This window comes from Watersipora subatra, chromosome 9 (assembly GCF_963576615.1).
Source record: "Watersipora subatra chromosome 9, tzWatSuba1.1, whole genome shotgun sequence".
Classification (NCBI taxonomy): Eukaryota; Metazoa; Bryozoa; class Gymnolaemata; order Cheilostomatida; family Watersiporidae; genus Watersipora; species Watersipora subatra.
In genome coordinates this window covers 3,491,913-3,511,316 of record NC_088716.1, presented here as the reverse complement: position 1 = coordinate 3,511,316, position 19,404 = coordinate 3,491,913, and the positions used below count along the sequence as shown (strand labels likewise).

The following is a 19,404-nucleotide window of genomic DNA, read 5'->3' as shown; positions in this document are numbered from 1 at the left end:
AATATACAATATTGAAATCTGCAAGAGAATAATGAGAACTAAAGGGCGAAGCATGACTGGGAAAAGATTCGAAGAGGTTTTTTGTCAATTTGATAAATATTCTTGAGTTAGCCAGCGCCAAAATAGCTTAGAAAGCTTATGTTGATTCTTTAAAAATGAAAGAGAGACGATAAAATTCCAGTTAATTGTCGAAAAGCGGTCTCGAGCTATTCTTGGAAGATATATGTTTATTACCGCTACGGGACTTTTATAGCAATAGATTGTGTGCTCCTATTCATGCAACGAAACTGACAGCGTATCACAGTAATGCAAATGAAGGTCACTAAAAACTGCAAAGCCGTAATAATTGAAACCGCAAAGTGGGAAAGATTATTGTATCACACAATTAATTATTTAAAAATGCTGTCTATAATGCTTTGAACTAAAGAAAACTAACAACCCCTAGAAGAAACTGAAGCTTTTTTAAAGCCTAGGAACACAATATAAAACACAAATGCGTTGGCTATGAGTAAGGAATGACAACTTCTTATTCATCAGCAATTCAGCTGATAGGAAATTACTGGTAATTCTTTAAATTTTTGCTAACCACAATGATTGAACCAATCTCGCAATCTAGTAGGCTTCATTAGGTTGAAGATTATGGTTGTAGTCACCTAATGACATCAGTAAAGAGTAAACATTTATGAGAGATTAAAAAATGAAAATACTAAAATATTAGCGCAATGTGTGCCTAATTGTAAAAGTTCTTAAACTCCAAAGACGAATGCATATGGTTTGTGCTCTAGAATTCTTACTAAGTATGTAAGTACATTGATTTATACAATAAGATCTGGCAAAAATGACCTTCAACTCAGCAAGCGTTAATGATTTGGTGCACTCAGGTATACAACACAGTTGTGAGTAAACCATCGCATAGTTAAATTAGCAACAAGTTTACAGATTATATATTAACAACTCAGGAATTGAAAAATTAAAATATAGCATTACCAACCAAATGAACGTTAATCTTCGTAAGTTTTCACGCATGACAATTGTAGCTGGAAAAACATTTGTAACTTTTTCATGTGTCTATACAACGATCGCAAACAGTTGAATATAAACATTGTAAAAAGCCAAAGAATCGTGTCATTATTTACAAAACAAATATGATTCGCTCTTTACATCTAAAATAATAATATTTAATTAGCGTTATTAGCGTACGGATAAAGGCGACCAATTCAAGTTATACAAATGAACTTGCTGTGGACTCGCTAGTCTGGCTTAAATCAATACCAACTTTTAATCCCGAATCGGCGATTTGATCAGCGTCACGTGTTTCATTGTACGGCATTCACCGGCTCTACATGTGGCATCGTAAATACAGCTGCAATATGGTTAGCAGAGAGAAAGTGTTTGCGAATCTTACTTACTTATTTACTTACTTTCCAATTGATCCTAAGCGCCAGTTCAAGGCATATAGGGTATATTAACCTGTATCACCGTGTATTAACTGAGTAAAGTGAATCAAAGTATAGTTGTTCGCATAAAATGAGGGTAATAAAGTGGTAAAAACTATATATATTTGTACGTATTTATGTATCATCAGTCCGATTGTCTAAGGCCAAAGGTATCATCTTTGGCCTTAGAAAGGTACTCTTTGGCCAAAGGCCAAATAATCGTTTGTAGTTTTGTCGTTCTTCTGTCTATCTCATCAGCTACTTGTTTTGATTAACATGCTGTTACGTCATGGGTTACTTTAATTCATTTTGTTTTCATTTAATACCCACGCTCGTAAAAATTTAAATGCGTTAAATTAGACGTTTTTATCTTCAAAGGTGTTTTAAACTTATCTTTTGACATTCACATGCACAGTTTTGAGATTAACTTACGACAGTGCTGTATGCAGTGACATGTAACCAATAACCAATTTTCTGAACAGAGTTTCAGAATATCTTATCAAAAACTTTCATACACTAGCATATCCTAGAAGCAACTAAAATTCATGTAGGCCTAACTATTTCAGATTGTAGACGTACTCATGAACTAAACTGGATCAATATATAAGTTTTTGAGACTATAATCACTGCAAGAATAATTTAAACTCACACTAAAGAAAGTAGAAGCTAATATTAAACTGTGCTTACAGGTAATATCAAGCAAACATAGATGCTTGAAATAAACTCTCACTATAGAGCTTAATTGTGGTAAATAAACAAGTTATAAACTGTAAAGAATCTCAGATAATAAAGAAAAACAATGCGATGGTTTTAAGCATATCTGACAATGTCTATCTAACTATATATATGTTATGTTAGTTAGAACACATCGAAGCAGGAGCTTATTAAAGAAATCTGAAATCTTGCTGAATATACAAGTATGTAATAAAAATTGACAGATGGCGTGCCCAAGTATCCTTTTTTCATGATCTACCCAAGGAATTTATTTCTGGAACTTCACCAAGGCATAATAGCTGAATTCCTTGGATCGTAATGTTTTACAAATCTATCGACATTGACACAAGGCTACAAATGTTGTAGCCAACACAAGTTTTTTGTTATCCACAGTTTATAGATAAAAAGCTCAGTATTTCCAAGTATCTACAGAGGTAAGCCGCGGTTATAAAACAGTTCATAGCATAATCTAATGCTATGTGCATTAGAACTGAACTGCAGTTCAGTTCATAGCATGTCAGATGCTATGCGCATCAGACATGTATACACAGTTTAGAAATGCCAAGCATCCTGCCAACCCCAAACATAGTATAAGCATAAATCAAACCATTACTACTATAAGGAATTCTTCAAATAACCAATTATTAATTATAGACTATACTCTAAAAACCATTTCAGCATTATTCCAGATTATCTAACTGTTAACTTATAAAAAATAACAACTGCTAACTGATATTGCTAATATTGCTAACTGTTGTTGTATTTATTGTTGCAATTTTAATGTTATAATAATAGACAATATTTAAATTCCATCTTGCTATCCCCAAGTGCAGTTTAGTTCCAATGCACATAGCATTAGAATGTATTAGTCTGGTGGTCACAGGGCATTTTTGTGTCGTTTTTTTTGCCAAGGAGGCGCGACAAGGGGTATAACGATTCTTAGGTTTAATAGATAGAATAAAGCATCCCATAATTTATTTACTATACCTACCGGAGATATTATTGTCAAGCAGTGATTATTTGCCATTAAAAGGTGAGTAGAAATACATAAATAAGATCTTCTTTGCGCCGTGCGCAATTAGCCAAATCAGCCAATCAGCTCCGTAAACATAAATCTATGCCTTTTTTTGATACGAAGTGTATTTGCTGTCCCCGATAACACATAGGTCCTTAGTCTGTTTCCGCTATAGTCTTGTCAGAAACTGCCATCAACGTTAGTAGTAGCAGCAAAAATTTAATATCTTTATTTAAATGATGCTATGCGCATCAGACATGTATCCAGTTTACAAATGCCATGCATCTTCCCCAAACATAGTATTAGCATAAATCAAGCAATTACCACTATAAGGAATTTATCAAATAGCCAATTAGTAAGTACTGAACTCTAAAAAACCTTTTAGCATTATTCCAGGCATTATTATTAATTAATAATAATGATTAATAAATTAATAATATTAATTTAAATATATTAATTAATTAATAATAATTAATTAATTATTATTAATTATTATTAGCATTATTACCTTTGCTAACTGTTATTGTATTTATTGCCGCCCTTTTAATGCTTTAGTATTAGACAGTAATTAAATTCCGTCTTGCTATATTCATAGCTATTAACTTTGATATCAACCAAGTTTTAGACCTAAGCATAACTTCTAAACACTTTCGGGAGCATAGTTTTTTTGCAATTAGGTTAATGACTGATAACCAGGCAGCACCAATATTGTATAATGAATTCTGAATTTTTAGGTTTAATAGATAGAATAAAGCATCCCATCTTATAACAATGTTGTTTTTTTAAGAGTACTTAAAAAGTCAAGCATGACTTGACAAATTGGGATTATGCGGAGAGTTTTGTGAGTAGGTCAAAACAAACATTACTATTTGTAATTCACTAAATAAAAAAGACATCAAACTTTCTCATACATTGTTGAGAGAAACAGCATACCTCAAACATTTAGTAGGGCTTTTTTCATTCGCTAGACTGTACAACAAATACTTGAATCCATTTAGTAGGGCTTTTTTCATTTGCTAGACTGTACAACAAATACTTGAATCCATTTAGTAGGGCTTTTCTCATTCGCTAGACTGTACAACAAATACTTGAATCCATTTAGTAGGGCTTTTCTCATTCGCTAGACTGTACAACAAATACTTGAATCCATTTAGTAGGGCTTTTCTCATTCGCTAGACTACAACAAACATTTGAATCTGCCAAGTAGCTAATCTCATGAACAATTTTATACTGAATATCCAATCACTACAAAGATAACTCATGTGCAGACAGATTTTGAATAGTGAGCACTTCCTATTAAAGCATTGATACTTTGTAAAAAAGATTTTAATAACTCTGTAAATGCATGATTATGTGGTGGTATCCTCATAGCATACTGAAAAATTATCTAATGTTTGTTCTCTATCGACACCATATATCTGCTATAAAATGATAGCCACTTTTTATCTAATAATTTTATGATTAAAAAAACAATTGATAGTATGGCTCTGGAAAAAACAGGCTTACTAGAGACGGTAATGTGTAACCATATGAGGCATTCTGCAATTATTTGCTTATAACGCATGTTTCTTTGGCTAGTTTTGTCTGAGTTTTACATGCCGTTTTTATACTTAGCTGGAGCCAAGGCTTCTTGATAGACAGCTATTTCACAAAGTTTAATTTGTTATCCTTTCAGTCATTTCCAAAAGGTCAGTCTTTTGTTGTTTCTGGTAAATGTTATTGGCTCACTTAGTATTCCGGAATCTTCTGCGGGTCTCTGCAAATAACACACATTTTTACCAAGCTACAAAAATTGTATTGCATTTTAATCGAGTAAAATTTTAATCGATTTATTTGCAATCTATGCAGAAATTATCCTTAGCTTTTAAGTGGACTAGAAAAAAGACAGATCTACATTTTTTCATCTTTCAACATTTTGAAGTAAAAATAAAATATTTACCAAAAATAACTTGCGCAAATTGCCAATAACTGCGGTCCATTATTTTGCTATTCTGGCGATAATTGGCTCAAGAATATTTAGCGCCAGCTTTTCCTCTTTCGTTTCTCCCGTCATGCAGTATTGTATATATAATATACTATCCAAGTATGTCACGTATAGAAGGACAAAGACGTGTACCTTTCTGTATATTTATTGCGAAAGTTTAAAAGGCATTTTAAATGTTATGGAGTGTTAAAATTCAGGCTCACAAAATCTAGTTTCTATTTCGCCGATGGGTCTGTAGTTTAACCTTCCTGAAGTACTTGGGACTGTAGACTAATATTCAGTCAGACTGGAATGATTGTCGCTATAGTTAATACGTTGGTCTTGAGCTGAAGGCATCTTCAATAAAATAAGCCAGTTAGTATAGTGTTCTAAAATTGTGCTCATATCCTACTTTTGAAGAATTGTAACTCAATTTTACAGCGGAATCATTCTATCAGTATATTTCTAAAGACCGTCAAGGTTTGATAAGTTTTAGCAACTGATGCTGTTTCTATTACTCTATTGAACAGGCCTATTTCAATCTGCATGATTGCGGGAGTTCAAGTGCAGGCCACACAGATAGTACCTGACAATACTTGTTGACAGATTTCAAAGGCTTCATTGAGCAAACATAAACTCGTGTGTACAATCGCTTTCCTGTCATCAGTTTCTCCGCATCTGCTGATAAGATAACATGCACTGCTAGTAATCAAGAGGCTGTACTTTCATCGGTATCAATAAAAAGGACTCTCATCCTGATCCTGCCTTTTATAGTAGAGCGATTGATTAAAGGTCGCTATGGCCTGGGTGGAGGCGCTGGACGTTCTGCCTCGACTACTCAGCGAAAGAATTGGTGCAGAAATATCTGGAGCCAGACTCTTTGTTTCATTACTTTATGGTAAGGTTTCATCACTCTATGGTATGGTTTCCTTACTCTATGGTATGGATTCATTACTCTCTGATATGTTTTGTTTGGTAGGCAAAATATTTAAACCATCCAGCATGCATATGTTTTTTGTGTTAGCCTTTTTGATCATACAAATTTGTGCTAAATTTTGGCCTGACGACTCCTAATGTTCATTTGTTTTCTTCTCGTAGGCCTTGTGCATTCTGGGTAAGAAAAAAATCATTTTCAAGATTGGTTGAATACAATTTTTATTTTGGTAAAGTTAGTCTTGCTTAGTTGCCACATTTCTTACAGCGGGAACGCTGCCAGCATTGATCAGATTTTTATTTTTACCACTTAATATATATGGTTATATTTCATAGGGTAACCATATTACAGCTTGCTAAGCTAATCATATGACTGTATTGCTTATTTGTTACCAATCATATCACTAAGTGTGATTAGCCAATCAGTGCACCGTGTTTGTTAAACCACTCGGAGCATTGGGTGTGCTAAGCTAATGAGAGCACAGTTGGGGAGATCTATTATAGGTTGGTTTGTCCCGTTACATTGTAGTTTACCCGATAGCCATCATACAAAGGGTGGTTTTGCATGGAGCTAATGCTAACCTTCACCACATTTACAATACAATTACTTCGGCCCTTCTTCTACATTTCAACTTCGGTAGGTCACAGTCTATTTGCCTTTGTTAAATGATTGCTGTATACAAGGCCAGTTCCTCTTATTGCCCTATCACTTTTGTAGGGGTGTTCATAGCGCAGTAAGTCTTTGTTGTGGTTTTTGCTTTTTTCTGTCGTCATTGTTACACAAATATCCTTATTTCCCAATCTGTCTAGTCCATTGTGATGTCGTTAGTTCGAGTAACGTCGTCTCACTCGTGTTTTGTTTGAATTTGTAGGCAGCGACTCAATCTATTTCCTGGCTAACATACTGGCTGCCTATGTAATTCTTCGGACTTTCAAATCCTCTAGGTTGGCCGTCATCTCTTCCATCATACTTAACTTGGTGGGTTCTCCATTCTGATTGGCTAAACTGCTAACTCTCTAGGCTTTTGATTGGCCAAATTGTTAGTCAATGTAAAACTCAAATTTTGAAACATACATTCAGCTTTTTCAAATGCTCATAAAGGATTGTATTGTAAAACTATTTGATCCTTTTGTAACTTGGTGAGTTCTCTACACAGATTGGTTAAGATGCCAACTCTCTTGGCTTCTGATTGGCCAAATTATTGGTCGAAGTAAAACTCATTTTTATAAAACATAAATGCAGCTTTTTCAAACGATCATGGAAGGCTGTATGGTAAAATTATTTCAGCCCGTTGTAACTTGTTTGATTCTTTTTACTGATTGGCTTAGCTGCCAACTCTTTTGGCTTCTGATTGGCCAAATTGTTGGGCGAAGTAAAACTCATTTTTATAAAACATAAATGCAGCTTTTTCAAATGATCATAGAAGGCTGTATGGTAAAATTATTTGAGCCCTTTGTAACTTGTTTGATTCTTTTTCCCGATTGGCTTAGCTGCCAACTCTCTTGGCTTCTGATTGGCCAAATTGTTGGTCGAAGTAAAACTCATTTTTATAAAACATAAATGCAGCTTTTTCAAATGATCATGAAAGGCTGTATAGTAAAGCTACTTGATCCCTTCCTACTTCGTGACAAACATTTAACAGTTTTTATTTTAAGTTGGCATCCATGACTGCTTGTTGATATCGCTTACAGTTGAATATTTATTAGATAAATTATGGAAGTATACGCATCAATTTAAATATTAAATATTGACAGATATTTACCTTTTTAGTCAGATTTAGTTGTAACATGTAAGTAGTTGTAACATTGTGTCATACGTTGTGTCATACATTGTGTCATACATTGTGTCATACATTGTGTCATACATTGTGTCATAGCGGTATCAGTACACTAACAAAAAATCCAATAAAAACTGAGTTTATATTCATCGACAAAATTAGCCAAATTTCTCATGATTTTATATAGTTGTAACTATATAAAAGTAGTGGCCTTTTGGGTAATAGCATCGTAATATTTAGTTGTCCAGCCCTTATTGTCAATCGCCAGAATGGATAAAATGATTAAAATAGAAAATCATTAAATAGATTATATTTCTTGTGAATACTTTTGGTGGCAGACAGAGTGTCCTTAAAACTTCTTGCTTCTAAAATATGTATTGTTTATATATATATTGTATATATGTATTGTATATATATATTGTGTATATATATTGTATATATATATTGTGTATATATATTGTATATATATACAATACATATAAACAAGTTATAGAGTGGAACACTTTTTGACAATCAGACAGATTTTCACAAAGATTTTCGCCACTGTATATATATATATATATATATATATATATATATATATATATATAATAGTCTGAGATAAATAAGAAAGTGAATTGATAAATAACAAGAGACATGAAAGAGATTTCTGGGTGGTCCCATAATTATGATCTGTCTATAATAGTCTCCATCTTGTAAGCTCAAGTAGAGAGTTGCATAATTCTACCTCCACAAAATAGAGGGCTTTAGTAGTTTATTTACCATGTTAACGGCTTACCTTTCAGTGGCCAGTCAATGTTATAGAAAACCTTTTAGTTTAACAGAAGCACTCATTGCAGAACTCGCCGTCTCCGTGCTACAGTAGATGCGGGCATTCACAGGGACTCCCCCTGTTTGTATTGAATTAGTACATCTCTGTCGTAAAATTGTTTAGTGTCATAATACTGCATTATATATATTTAACTTTAAGTATGGGCATTGCAGGGTTTCCTAGGATATGCATACCTGATTGATACGGCCCCGAAAACAGCAGTTACCTGGACAGCCCCGCACTGTGTGTTAACTCTCAAGCTTATTGGAGTTCAATGGGATGTGTATGATGGTGCACAGCAGGTACTCAGCCTCTATGGTGTCACATAGACTTCTATGATTAGAAGTATTTTTGAATTATGCTCTTCCAACATTCTGTTACTCTGGTATAGTATTGTGTTTCTTTGGTATTCTATTGCTGAGTCATGCATATTGAGTCTACTACAAGAGAGATGTAGTGTGCTGGTACTTGACTCAATGTAATGATGTTGATAGGTTGTACTTTAAGCCTGGTTCTCATATACGTCGCAAGCACCGACGACAGCACCATCAGCGGTGAATTGTGAACCTACACACCGAGTACCACCGGTAGTTGCCAGCGGTCAACGCAAGAGTTTAACGCTGTTCAAATTTCACCAAGAGCCGCAAGCAAAACCTTCTCGAAATACACTGTACAGGTGCAGGTCAGCATTATCGGAACGGCATGGCTAGCAAACATTTTTTTACGATTATTTGCGATGCAGCTTTATGTGAACAGAAGTCGCCGTGCCTTGCGTCACAAGCATTTTGCTGCACACGATTACCACCAAAGTCTCGCAATCGATATGGTAACCAGGCTTAAGGTGTATCATGCCTCCTGGTGTTTATATGCATTCATATACATATATGTGTTATATGATCTCACATATATGTGTCATATGATCTCATATATATGTGGCATATGATCTCACATATATGTGTCATATGATCTCACATATATGTGTCATATGATCGCACATATATGTGTCATATGATCTCATATATATGTGGCATATGATCTCACATATATGTGGCATATGATCTCACATATCTGTATCATATGATCTCATATATATTACTTTTACATATATACTTATACTTCAATATATGACTTGTACATGTTTAGGTGGCTTTCAAAAACATGTCATACAACTGTCGAACCTGATATAACTTTCACATTTCATATGGCTTTAGCATATGTGTCATGTGATTTTTAGCCATGTATGCTAAAAATTACTTATTGCTTCACTAATCCGTGCTGCTAATTGGCAGCACGAATTAGTGAAGGTCAGCAATGGTCAGCAACGCATATACGTATAATAGCCTCAGTTCCAACGCATATATGTATAATAGCCTCAGTTCCAACGCATATACGTATAATAGCCTCAGTTCCAACGCATATACGTATAATAGCCTCAGTTCCAACGCATATACGTATAATAGCCTCAGTTTTAACGCATATACGTATAATCATATACGCATATACATTTACGTATAATCGATTGGCTGTTTGCTATTGCAGGATGTTAAAGGTAAGGAAGAGACTGCCATAGCCTCAGTTCCAAGCCTACTGGAGCTGCTGGGCTTCTCTTATTACCCTGCCTCAATGATGACTGGACCACAGATATCATTTAGAAAGTATAGACTATTCACAGATGGTCAGTTCAATGAGGATATAGGAAGCAGGTCTGTATGCTGAGTTGATTTCTAATTGCTGGTTTGCTGAATTAAATTGTTGCATGTTGTGTTTTACCATCGATGTTTGTTCTCTGTAAACATTCTTGTTATTCAAGATCATGCATTTTATCCGGGAGTGCGTTTTAGTAGATTTATCAGAAAGTATCGGTATTTACTATCATTTTCCATATGATTGTTTTTATGTTTGAGGGGATCTGACTGCCAGGATGTCTCAAGATTATAATAAAAACAACTGATCGCAGTTGAAACGCTCAGAAAAAAGTATGCATGAAATGACGTCACTAGTTGCTATCATTGTTATAGTTGATATCAGCTATTGTGTTCAAGTTGCAGCGTTATGCGTCTCTATTCTGTCAGTCTCTTTGCAACTATGTATGTCATAATCAAAATTGCTTGATCTGAGTGTGTTTACCGCGATCAAGTTTTGTTGATTTTAATCTTGAAGCATCCTGACAGTCAGATCCCCTCAAACATCAAAAGCAATCGCAAATGATAGGTAAATACCAATACTTTGTTCAACTCGTTCGCTACCGTAAGTCGACGTATCGGTTTATCAATAGGGTTTCCCTTTTCTTTTTAATATGAAGCCTACACATTAGCTAGACCAATCAAATCTTGCCTTTTATGGAACAACCTTGTTGCCGTTCACATGCAACCAATCAAAAATATTTTTGCTAAGCATTTCCATTTTTAAACGGGAAAACCAGCTCGCTATCGTCGTGGCAATAAGAAATTCACTGCAAGGGAATCCTTTGGAAATTTTGCGAGAGTGGATTCACTGAACAATTTTATACATATCTTGTAGAGAATTCTGTTCTAAATAAGATGCATTTTACAGTAAAACAATATCTGCGCTGATTTTCAAAATATTGCATGAATACTAGCGGTATATCGATTTTTTGAAAATCCGTTTGAATTAATTTGGTCAGAATAGCAAATTTAGTGTAGTAGTAATATGTATTGAGTTAAGTAGTGAGTTAAGTATCAGTAAGTACCATGTTTGTGAGTTAAGTAGTGAGTTAAGTATCAGTAACTACCATGTTTGTGAGTTAAGTAGTGAGTTAAGTATCAGTAACTACCATGTTTGTGAGTTAAGTAGTGAGTTAAGTATCAGTAACTACCATGTTTAGTTCTACAAAATTTTTGTAAAAGTTCAACTTTAAGTTTACTGGTTGTTTCCATTCAGTTTATTCTCTTGTTGCCTGGCAGCTGGAGATACGCGATGCAGAGACTGACAATAGGCATTGTTCTTGTTGTCGCCTTCCCTCTTCTCAGTCCGTACATCCCTACTCAATACTTCTATACGCAAGAGTTCAAGGTAGTGTTTGCTTGATCTCGTCACTATATACACTTAGCCTGGCTATAGCTACTGGCTAGGCCTTTTGTTACCTGCTCTATCGTGTCATAACAAAGTAGTACCTGTTCTAGGATGTAGGGGTTGATTAGGACCTGCTTCAATGTGTCATGACAGGCTGGTACCTGCTCTATTGTGTCATAACAAAGTAGTACCTGTTCTAGGGTGTCGAGACAGCCTCGCTAACTTGATGTTGCAGCTTAATATGGATTTGCTTCCCTCGGCACTGACCAAGCCATGGTACAACTGCATATGTCAATAATTCAACTAAGTTTATAAACTGCAAAAGCTGGTTATTATATTTGTATACCAATGAGTAAGGGGAGGCTCTACTTTGCTGATGTGCATATTTATAATGTAATTATGTAACAAATACTACAAAATTAATTACATGCTTTTCAGCTACTAACGTCCTTAGAACTGTTGCAATGACGACATAATGGGATGTACAATTACCACAACATAATATAATATTATATTATGTATTAATATTATATAATAATACATAATATATTTAAACTATTCAGTTGTGATCTCAATTCTAATGATGCCGTACTTTCATCAGCAGCACTTGATAGTTAATAATCCAGATTTGTAAATACCAGTTACCTTGTCATTAATTTATCTAGATTTAAAATAGAGTTGTCTGCTCTTGATCCTCTAGACACCATTGGAAAGATTGAATATTCAGGACAAAAGAGCCATAGGGCAGGGTGTCCCATCAGCTGGTCAATATGCACATAGTTTATGGTTTTGTTGACCTGTCAGAAGGACCTACAAATTGAAGCAATTGTAATGCTCGTTGCAAAGCTTACTTGTCTATAGGAAATAGCTTGTGTTACAGCTTCAAAATTTATCATGAGTGTTTTAAGACTTACAGATTGTAAATAAGCTAGAGTCTTACGCTAGGAAAGGCTCAGATGCCAACTCTGTTTTCATTCCTTGGAAATGATAGATTGTTTGTGCTGAAGGTGTTGTTCTCTCTCTCACTGTGTTACTTTTTCTTGCAGAGCCAGTGGTTGGTGCTAAAGGTGGTGACTGTAGCGATATGGGGCCAAGTGGTGTTGCTCAAGTACTTAGGCGTGTGGTTAGTCGCGGTACGTGTCTCTTCCAGCCCCTACTTCAGAGCCATTCTGTTTAACTCCATCTCATCATTCAGGTTATTTAAAACAGAACCAGCGTGGAAAGCGTGACACGGTGCAGTTGTAATTTGTATAAGGGGATCAGCTCATTTGAACTTGTCTGATACTGAACTTGAGTTGTCCCCAGATTTGTCAAATTGTTATTATTAATTACGAATATTGTTGCCATTATTTGTATTTTGTCAGTCAAAATTTTCCTTCAGTAGGGCATGGCATGATTTCATTTCTAACGTTATGGTTACAGGAAGGGAGCTGTATATTCTCTGGAATGGCATATAATGGCAAAGATGCACAAGGTATCATTCAATGGGATCAATGTGCCAATGTCAAGGTCAATCGATATTTTACAGCTACTCAAACTCAACATTTTATCGACAGCTTTAATATCAATACTAACAAATGGGTGCTCACGTAAGTCTCATGTTTGAAGTTGTTCTCTTTTTCGTTTTAATCACTTGTGGAGTTGTTTACTCAGGTTCTTTATTATTTAGTCGTAATAATGTTCTCTGTTTTAAGTGTATTTCATTAGCTGCAACTCTCTGTTTTTGTAGATATGTATATAAGAGACTGAGGTTTCTCAACAATAAGAATATTTCTCAGGGTGTCTCCTTGGTTTTCCTCGCCGGATGGCATGGATTCTCCTCAGGCTACTTTATGTGCTTCTTGCTGGAGTTTCTAATAGTAAATGGAGAAAAAGCAGTGAGTAGATCGCACAGTATGCGATGTCGCGATATTAGTGGTCAAGGTCACGGCTGCTCCTGGTACCAACTTGGTAATTTCGAAGCTCGGTTTTGACTTGAACCAGATCCAGTTTGTGAAAGCTTTGGAGTAAAAATCGCTACAAATCACTTTTTTCATTAAGATGTCAATATGGCTGCTTAAAATCCAGTGTTCACACTTTTTCTGTTCAATTTGTGGCTTCTTGTTTTTCCAACTTTGTCCAATCTTATCTTAAGTTAATATATATTATATTTAAGTTAATACATTAACTTAAATATATTGTTTTTGTCTTTAGCGCGGGGACTGATGTTTACTTACAGGTGGTTAAACTCTGCTCAAAGAAAGCTGCACTGAAGTCTCTAGTGAATCATCCCTTACTTACTCTTCCCTCTACATTGATGTCTAAACTTTTAGCTACGTTTGCTCTGTCTTACGCTCTCATCAGTTTTGAGCTGCATTCCTACAATCTTTATATGGAGGTAAGAGAACTCAACTCCAGATATGTGTCATGGGGGTGTTATCTCCTGCGCTAGAACACTCGCTAGTAGCGGGTGTTGTATTTTTGAAGCCTGCATAACATCCATTTGGATCAGGCAACATTATGTAGAAAACAACGCATGAAGGAATAACTTTTCGGTTTTTTCTTCCAAAGTAGTGGTAGACGAGAAAGTAGTAGTTGTTTTAGCAGTGAGTCTTTTAGCGTGAACGTAATAAAAGAACGATAGAAATAAATTATAGTTGAAATTTTTTAGCGATACGTTTTAGCAAAGACGATCATAGATTGTGTTCTATATGAGCACTTGTTTCTTGGTTGTCACAATTGCGGGGACGTGCGGTCTCAAACGCTACGTTTCACGTAATTGAATGATTGATTAAGAATCAGCGTTCCCAGTGGCGAGTCCATTTCACACACATTTTTGCAATGGCGTTATTTATCCGATTTTTGCAAAATATGTAGTTGAAAAAAGACTCTGTACTCAGTTATATGTGAATGCACGGGCATTTTTTGTTTTTAAAATATTATTTTGAGTATTTACCTGTTGTAAAAAATAATTTATATTTTGTTAAACGTAGTAAATTACACAAAACAAATAGGGTAAAACTTGGCCTTTATCAGTAAATTGCGTTCACTTTCCCTTTAAGTGTCATTTAGTATGGTAGTGCATAAGTCATCAGGTGGTCTATTTCAAAACATTTGTCTTCAGGTGTCATCAGGTGGCTTTGTGCTTATCATCCAGTGTTTTGCACACTTACCACTAGCTGCTATTAAATTATTATAATCCACTTGCCATAAGTTGTCCCATTTATAGCAGTGTGCTAGTTCCATTGCTGGTTATACATTGCTCAAGTGTAGCCGAGTCAATTAAATGCTTGCCCATGTTTGTAAGAAACAATTTTTAATCCAAATACAGAATGGTAGGTTGAAATTGCCTTTTCACGTCATATCCATTCTGACTGGAGTTGCCTTAAATGTATAAAATTCACATAAATGCTAGGTTATGGTCAGAAACTTTTTTTTAATGTTGCCAAAGCGAGGGTATAGTTAACCCTGTTTTATACTGCAATGCCTTCTGTTAAAATGATTGGTCACCTGTACCTATTTCTAGTACTTTCTAATAACATTATAACAGGCTAAGGATAAAGTGTGGCCCTTATGTAGGGCCCTTATGTAGGATAAAGTGTGGCTTTTATGGTAGTATAGGTTTGTTCAAGAGTTGTCTTTTCTTCCTTGTTATGTAAGAGTAATAGTATATTCTAACTTTATGACCCTGACCTTTATGACTTTGGAGCCATTTTCTGTGGTACAAACCAACTTTTTCCATTATTGTTTTCTTATATCCTCACCATGAAAGTGTGGATATGAGAAACTTAACGCCACTTAACTCGAGCTTAACTTAGCTTAGTTTTTTTCTTATTTTAGTTGAACAAGTTTTGTTGTTATTTTTTGTAGATCTATGCAGACTTGTTGTACGCAGTGCACATTGGATATGCACTCGCCCCCCTTCTTTGTACCGTACTCTCTGCAATGTTAACTGACGATAGTCCTAAAACTAAGTCAACATAAGTCAATTTTCTATTCTATTGGTCGCTCAATTCTTTAATGTAGGCAAGGTTCACAGGCTAAAGCTAATCTCGATAAAACAGTCTTGTGATACCATAAATATTTTATGATTCTTTAATAATGCTCATTGATTATGACCTGTGATTGTGTCTTTATGAATAATAAATAATTATTTAAAATATTAGTTCCATGCAGTAGGAGTTGTCTTATCTGTGTTCTTCATGTCACTATGAATTATAGCAAGTAGCTCACAAGTATCTTGTAGTAATGACACACTCTTCCTACTTTTCTCTTATATCACAGTGCCACCTGCCACTACATGTCAGTCAGCTCATTTTAGCTCCAGGAGTCTGTCCATTGAGATTTTCTGTGATTTTTCAGTTTTACTGTGCAAGCCTTTTCTATTGCTTCTTTGCATTTTCACACCCAAAGAGTGATGAACTCTAAAACTATCTGGTACTAAAGCGTAAACTCTTTCTTTTATTTCAAGCTATTTCTCCAGCTGATGCAGTACTATGCCTCATCGCCCGTATGTGACAACATAACTATGAATCAGGGGATCCGCTAAAGTACCCTCATTTCTTTTCTCTGGCTCTCTCTCCAACTGATGCAGTAGCGTTGTGCTCTGTTGTATTTGAGTTGAAATTCTAGTCAAACCTCATACATAGTAAGATTTCAATCCTAACACTCTGTGGTTCAGATATAGATTTATCCAACAATGCCTCCTTGTTTTATTAGATCTATGAGATCAGCAGTATCCTTGTCTCCAAGTCTATCTCGTGAGATATCTAGGGCGTCTAGAAGGTTCTTTTGACCCTCTTTGTCTACAATAGTTGTAACAACATTTGAGGGAACTTAAGAATCATGGCAGTGGAAGGTGTGGTAAAGATTTACTTTTAAGTTTGGAGGATTTGTGTCTTTTGTTTACAATTTTTTTCAATGAAAACATTGTGCATATTTAAAAAACAATAAATTTAAAAAAAAACGTCTTGCTTAATGAAACCACATGAAGAGATTCGTTTTAAAATGGTTTTTAAATTTTTACATAAAACAAAAACAGAACAATTGAGTATTTTAGTTGTAGAAAATTGAAACCTACATCGACAAAAATAATGTGCTATGTAACACTATTAATACATTTTTGTAAATTATCATTTTAAAAACAAATCCCTCAATGCTGTTCCAGTAAGCAAGACATTTATTTTAAAAAATTTTTAAATTTGTAGGTTTATAAAAATGTGCATGATGTAAATATGATAAAAATAAGGTTTATAAAAATGTGAATGATTTAAAATGGTAATCACATGATACAAAAACAGAACATGACTTTTTTAACAGAACACGGGGATTTTAGTTGTACGTTGACAAAGATAACGTATTACATAACACTATTAATAGACTTTTGTAAATTACTATGTTAAAAACCAATTTTTTTATGCTGTTTCAGTAAGCAAGACATTTATTTTAAACATATTTTTAGAATTTCTAAGTTTTTAAAGCTGTGTAATGTTTTTATTAGGAGATTTTATTTAAATGTTATTGTGTGTAGTTGAAATTGTGGTAAATCATTGTTATATTCACTTACCAGTAGGATAACGAAAGTCATTTTTTGACAATTAAGTTTTGGGCAAGGGTTTTGGGCAAGCCTACTCACCAAAGCAGTAGTTGACAACTTGGTACAGGTCAAAATTAAAATTAGTCTACTCACCTAAGCAATGATTAGCAACTTGGAGGAAGCCATAGCAACAACCCAGTTGATCTTGAGGACATGGTACTGTGTTCCATGCTACGATTTCTCCCCTGTTGTTGTACACAGGTGTTTTGGCTTGCGATGTTCGACCGTTATTGCAGCACCAATGGCTGAAACAAGTTGTACAAAGGACTGATTATCATGCTAAATAATTTCCTATATCACATGTATATGTACCAGCCTTTCCTTGAACTCAAATCTATTCCATATCCTAAAAAGTTCTGCCTGAATTCATTTCTGCCCATCCTGGTTGTGATAGCTCGTTTTCCTATTGTTGTTCGAAAAATTGCTTCCTAGTTGCTTTCTATTCGAGTTTTTGTATAATAAGTTGGATTAAGTACAGTAAAAGCCCCACTAGATGGCAGCCTAACCTCATGGTTAATATTAGCGGTTGGAACGCTGGTTGCATGTTTATGAGTTACAAGCTTCAAAGATAAACTTCAACAGAATGTTACCAGATTTTATCAGAAAGAATCACTTTATTATTTGCGATTGCTTGTCATGTTTGAGGAGATCTGACTGCCTGGATGTTTCAAAGATTAGAATCAGCAAAACTTGATCACGGTAAACACACTCAGATCAAGTGAAATTGCGATTACTACATCTATAGTTGCAGAGAGACTGACAAAATAGAGGTGCATAACGCTGCACCTTCAACGCAATAATCAATGTTAACAGCAGCAACTAGTAACGTCATTTCGGCACATATTTTTCTTCTGATAATTTTAACTGCAAACAAGTTTTGTCACTTTCAATCTTAAAACATCCTGGCAGTCAGATTACTGCGAACATTAAAAACAATCGTAAAAGATAAAGTAATACCGACACTTTCTGAAAAAATCTGCTAAAATTTATGTAAGTTCATTGATGCTAAGCAAGGTCATCTGGCTAAGCAAGGTCATCTGGCTAAGTATTGATGGTTACAATATGTCTGCCGACTTACTCATTTCCAGCTCTGTTCCTGTCAAGATAGAGGACAACTCTTAAAAAATTAGGTCGGAGCTCAGCATCCTTTAGGTTGGCCAAAGTTTCCCAGAACTCCATTGGATAAGTATCGCTGACTAGACCAAGATCCATGGCATTGCTTTTGTATTGCTGTGAGGCGGAGACGAGAGCAAATCCGGCAAGGAAACAGACAGCTGCGAGGTAGGCCATCTATAAAAGATTCATGAAGCCTATAGTTGCGTTTTACTAGCTATGCTGTTATATCTAGCCGTGCCCTCTTGTACAACTCATTATGTGGTCTGCAGCCAACTAATATCTGTTTAGGCAGCCACTAAACTTCCTGCATCATGCCAAATATATAAGCATCATCGCAGGTTGTCATAGTCTCAGAAGTCAATAATATCCTTGTCCAACCAAGAGAGGTTAGTTTTGAAATAAATACATCAAATCATTGATGATGTCACAACCCACTTTCGATGTCCATATTAAAAAAAGTTGAGGATTTGCTTGGATTTGCATTTTAAAAAAAATTTCAGTCCAATGCTAGCAAACTAAATAACCCTGTTGTGGTGATATGTGGCCCACCCTACTAAACATATTTATTGATTGACAGCAGTAGCTAAAGGTTTTATATAAATTTTTATATCTCAAATATAATACCTTACAAATAAAATATTTCAAGTTTTAAGTAGCAAGGTTTAAGGTGTTTGCAATAGTTTGAGCTATTCTTACCTTCAGCGCTTGTCACTCTTCGCAGGTGCTTTTGCTAGTGACAGGTGCTTGTGCCAATGGCAGGTGCTAAGAGGAGCGCTAGCCTGGGATACAGCACCTGTCTCAGACCTGTCAGGCCTGTTTCATGCCATGTACTTTTTGATGTCATAAATGCTAAATCCACGTTACAGCGAGGAACCAGAACCTCATGATTGTTACACAACTCCTTAAACCAGTCAATAAGAATATTAAACTTTTTACTCTGCCGAGTGCCAGATGTGTGACAGCATTCAACTTCTGCTGTCGTATACTGAGCAGTTTAAACTCTTGGTCATTTAATAGTTTATATGAGTAT

The 19,404-nt window shown here is 35.1% G+C and overlaps 2 protein-coding genes across 2 annotated transcripts; one reads left to right on the top strand and one right to left on the bottom strand.

The window, feature by feature from the left end:
- The first annotated feature begins 1,388 nt into the window (after positions 1-1,388).
- Positions 1,389-15,811, top strand: LOC137403532 (lysophospholipid acyltransferase 5-like). Its single transcript, XM_068089470.1, has 12 exons — positions 1,389-1,460; positions 5,903-6,026; positions 6,591-6,698; positions 6,934-7,040; positions 8,824-8,952; positions 10,190-10,353; positions 11,575-11,683; positions 12,730-12,816; positions 13,106-13,272; positions 13,413-13,560; positions 13,902-14,060; positions 15,533-15,811. The coding sequence occupies exons 2-12, from the start codon at positions 5,927-5,929 to the stop codon at positions 15,644-15,646; spliced, it is 1,392 nt and encodes a 463-aa protein (XP_067945571.1). The 5' UTR covers positions 1,389-1,460; positions 5,903-5,926; the 3' UTR covers positions 15,647-15,811.
- A 540-nt stretch (positions 15,812-16,351) lies between these two features.
- On the bottom strand, positions 16,352-19,097 carry LOC137404699 (uncharacterized). Its single transcript, XM_068090933.1, has 4 exons — positions 19,071-19,097; positions 18,337-18,548; positions 17,352-17,503; positions 16,352-16,467 (listed from the first exon to the last, which is right to left on the bottom strand). The coding sequence occupies exons 2-4, from the start codon at positions 18,546-18,548 to the stop codon at positions 16,352-16,354; spliced, it is 480 nt and encodes a 159-aa protein (XP_067947034.1). The 5' UTR covers positions 19,071-19,097.
- Positions 19,098-19,404: the final 307 nt, after the last annotated feature.

What these genes read in the sequence shown, in the direction of transcription:
- LOC137403532 (XM_068089470.1), top strand. Translation starts at nt 5,927, where the DNA reads ATGGCCTGGGTGGAGGCGCTGGACGTTCTGCCTCGACTACTCAGCGAA. An exon ending in CTTCCATCATACTTAACTTG is followed by an intron (nt 7,041 to 8,823) that starts GTGGGTTCTCCA and finishes TGGGCATTGCAG; the next exon opens with GGTTTCCTAGGATATGCATA. An exon ending in AATGAGGATATAGGAAGCAG is followed by an intron (nt 10,354 to 11,574) that starts GTCTGTATGCTG and finishes GTTGCCTGGCAG; the next exon opens with CTGGAGATACGCGATGCAGA.
- LOC137404699 (XM_068090933.1), bottom strand. Translation starts at nt 18,548, where the DNA reads ATGGCCTACCTCGCAGCTGTCTGTTTCCTTGCCGGATTTGCTCTCGTC. An exon ending in AGGAACAGAGCTGGAAATGA is followed by an intron (nt 17,504 to 18,336) that starts GTAAGTCGGCAG and finishes AACTTGTTTCAG; the next exon opens with CCATTGGTGCTGCAATAACG. An exon ending in AGTTGCTAATCATTGCTTAG is followed by an intron (nt 16,468 to 17,351) that starts GTGAGTAGACTA and finishes CAACTATTGTAG; the next exon opens with ACAAAGAGGGTCAAAAGAAC.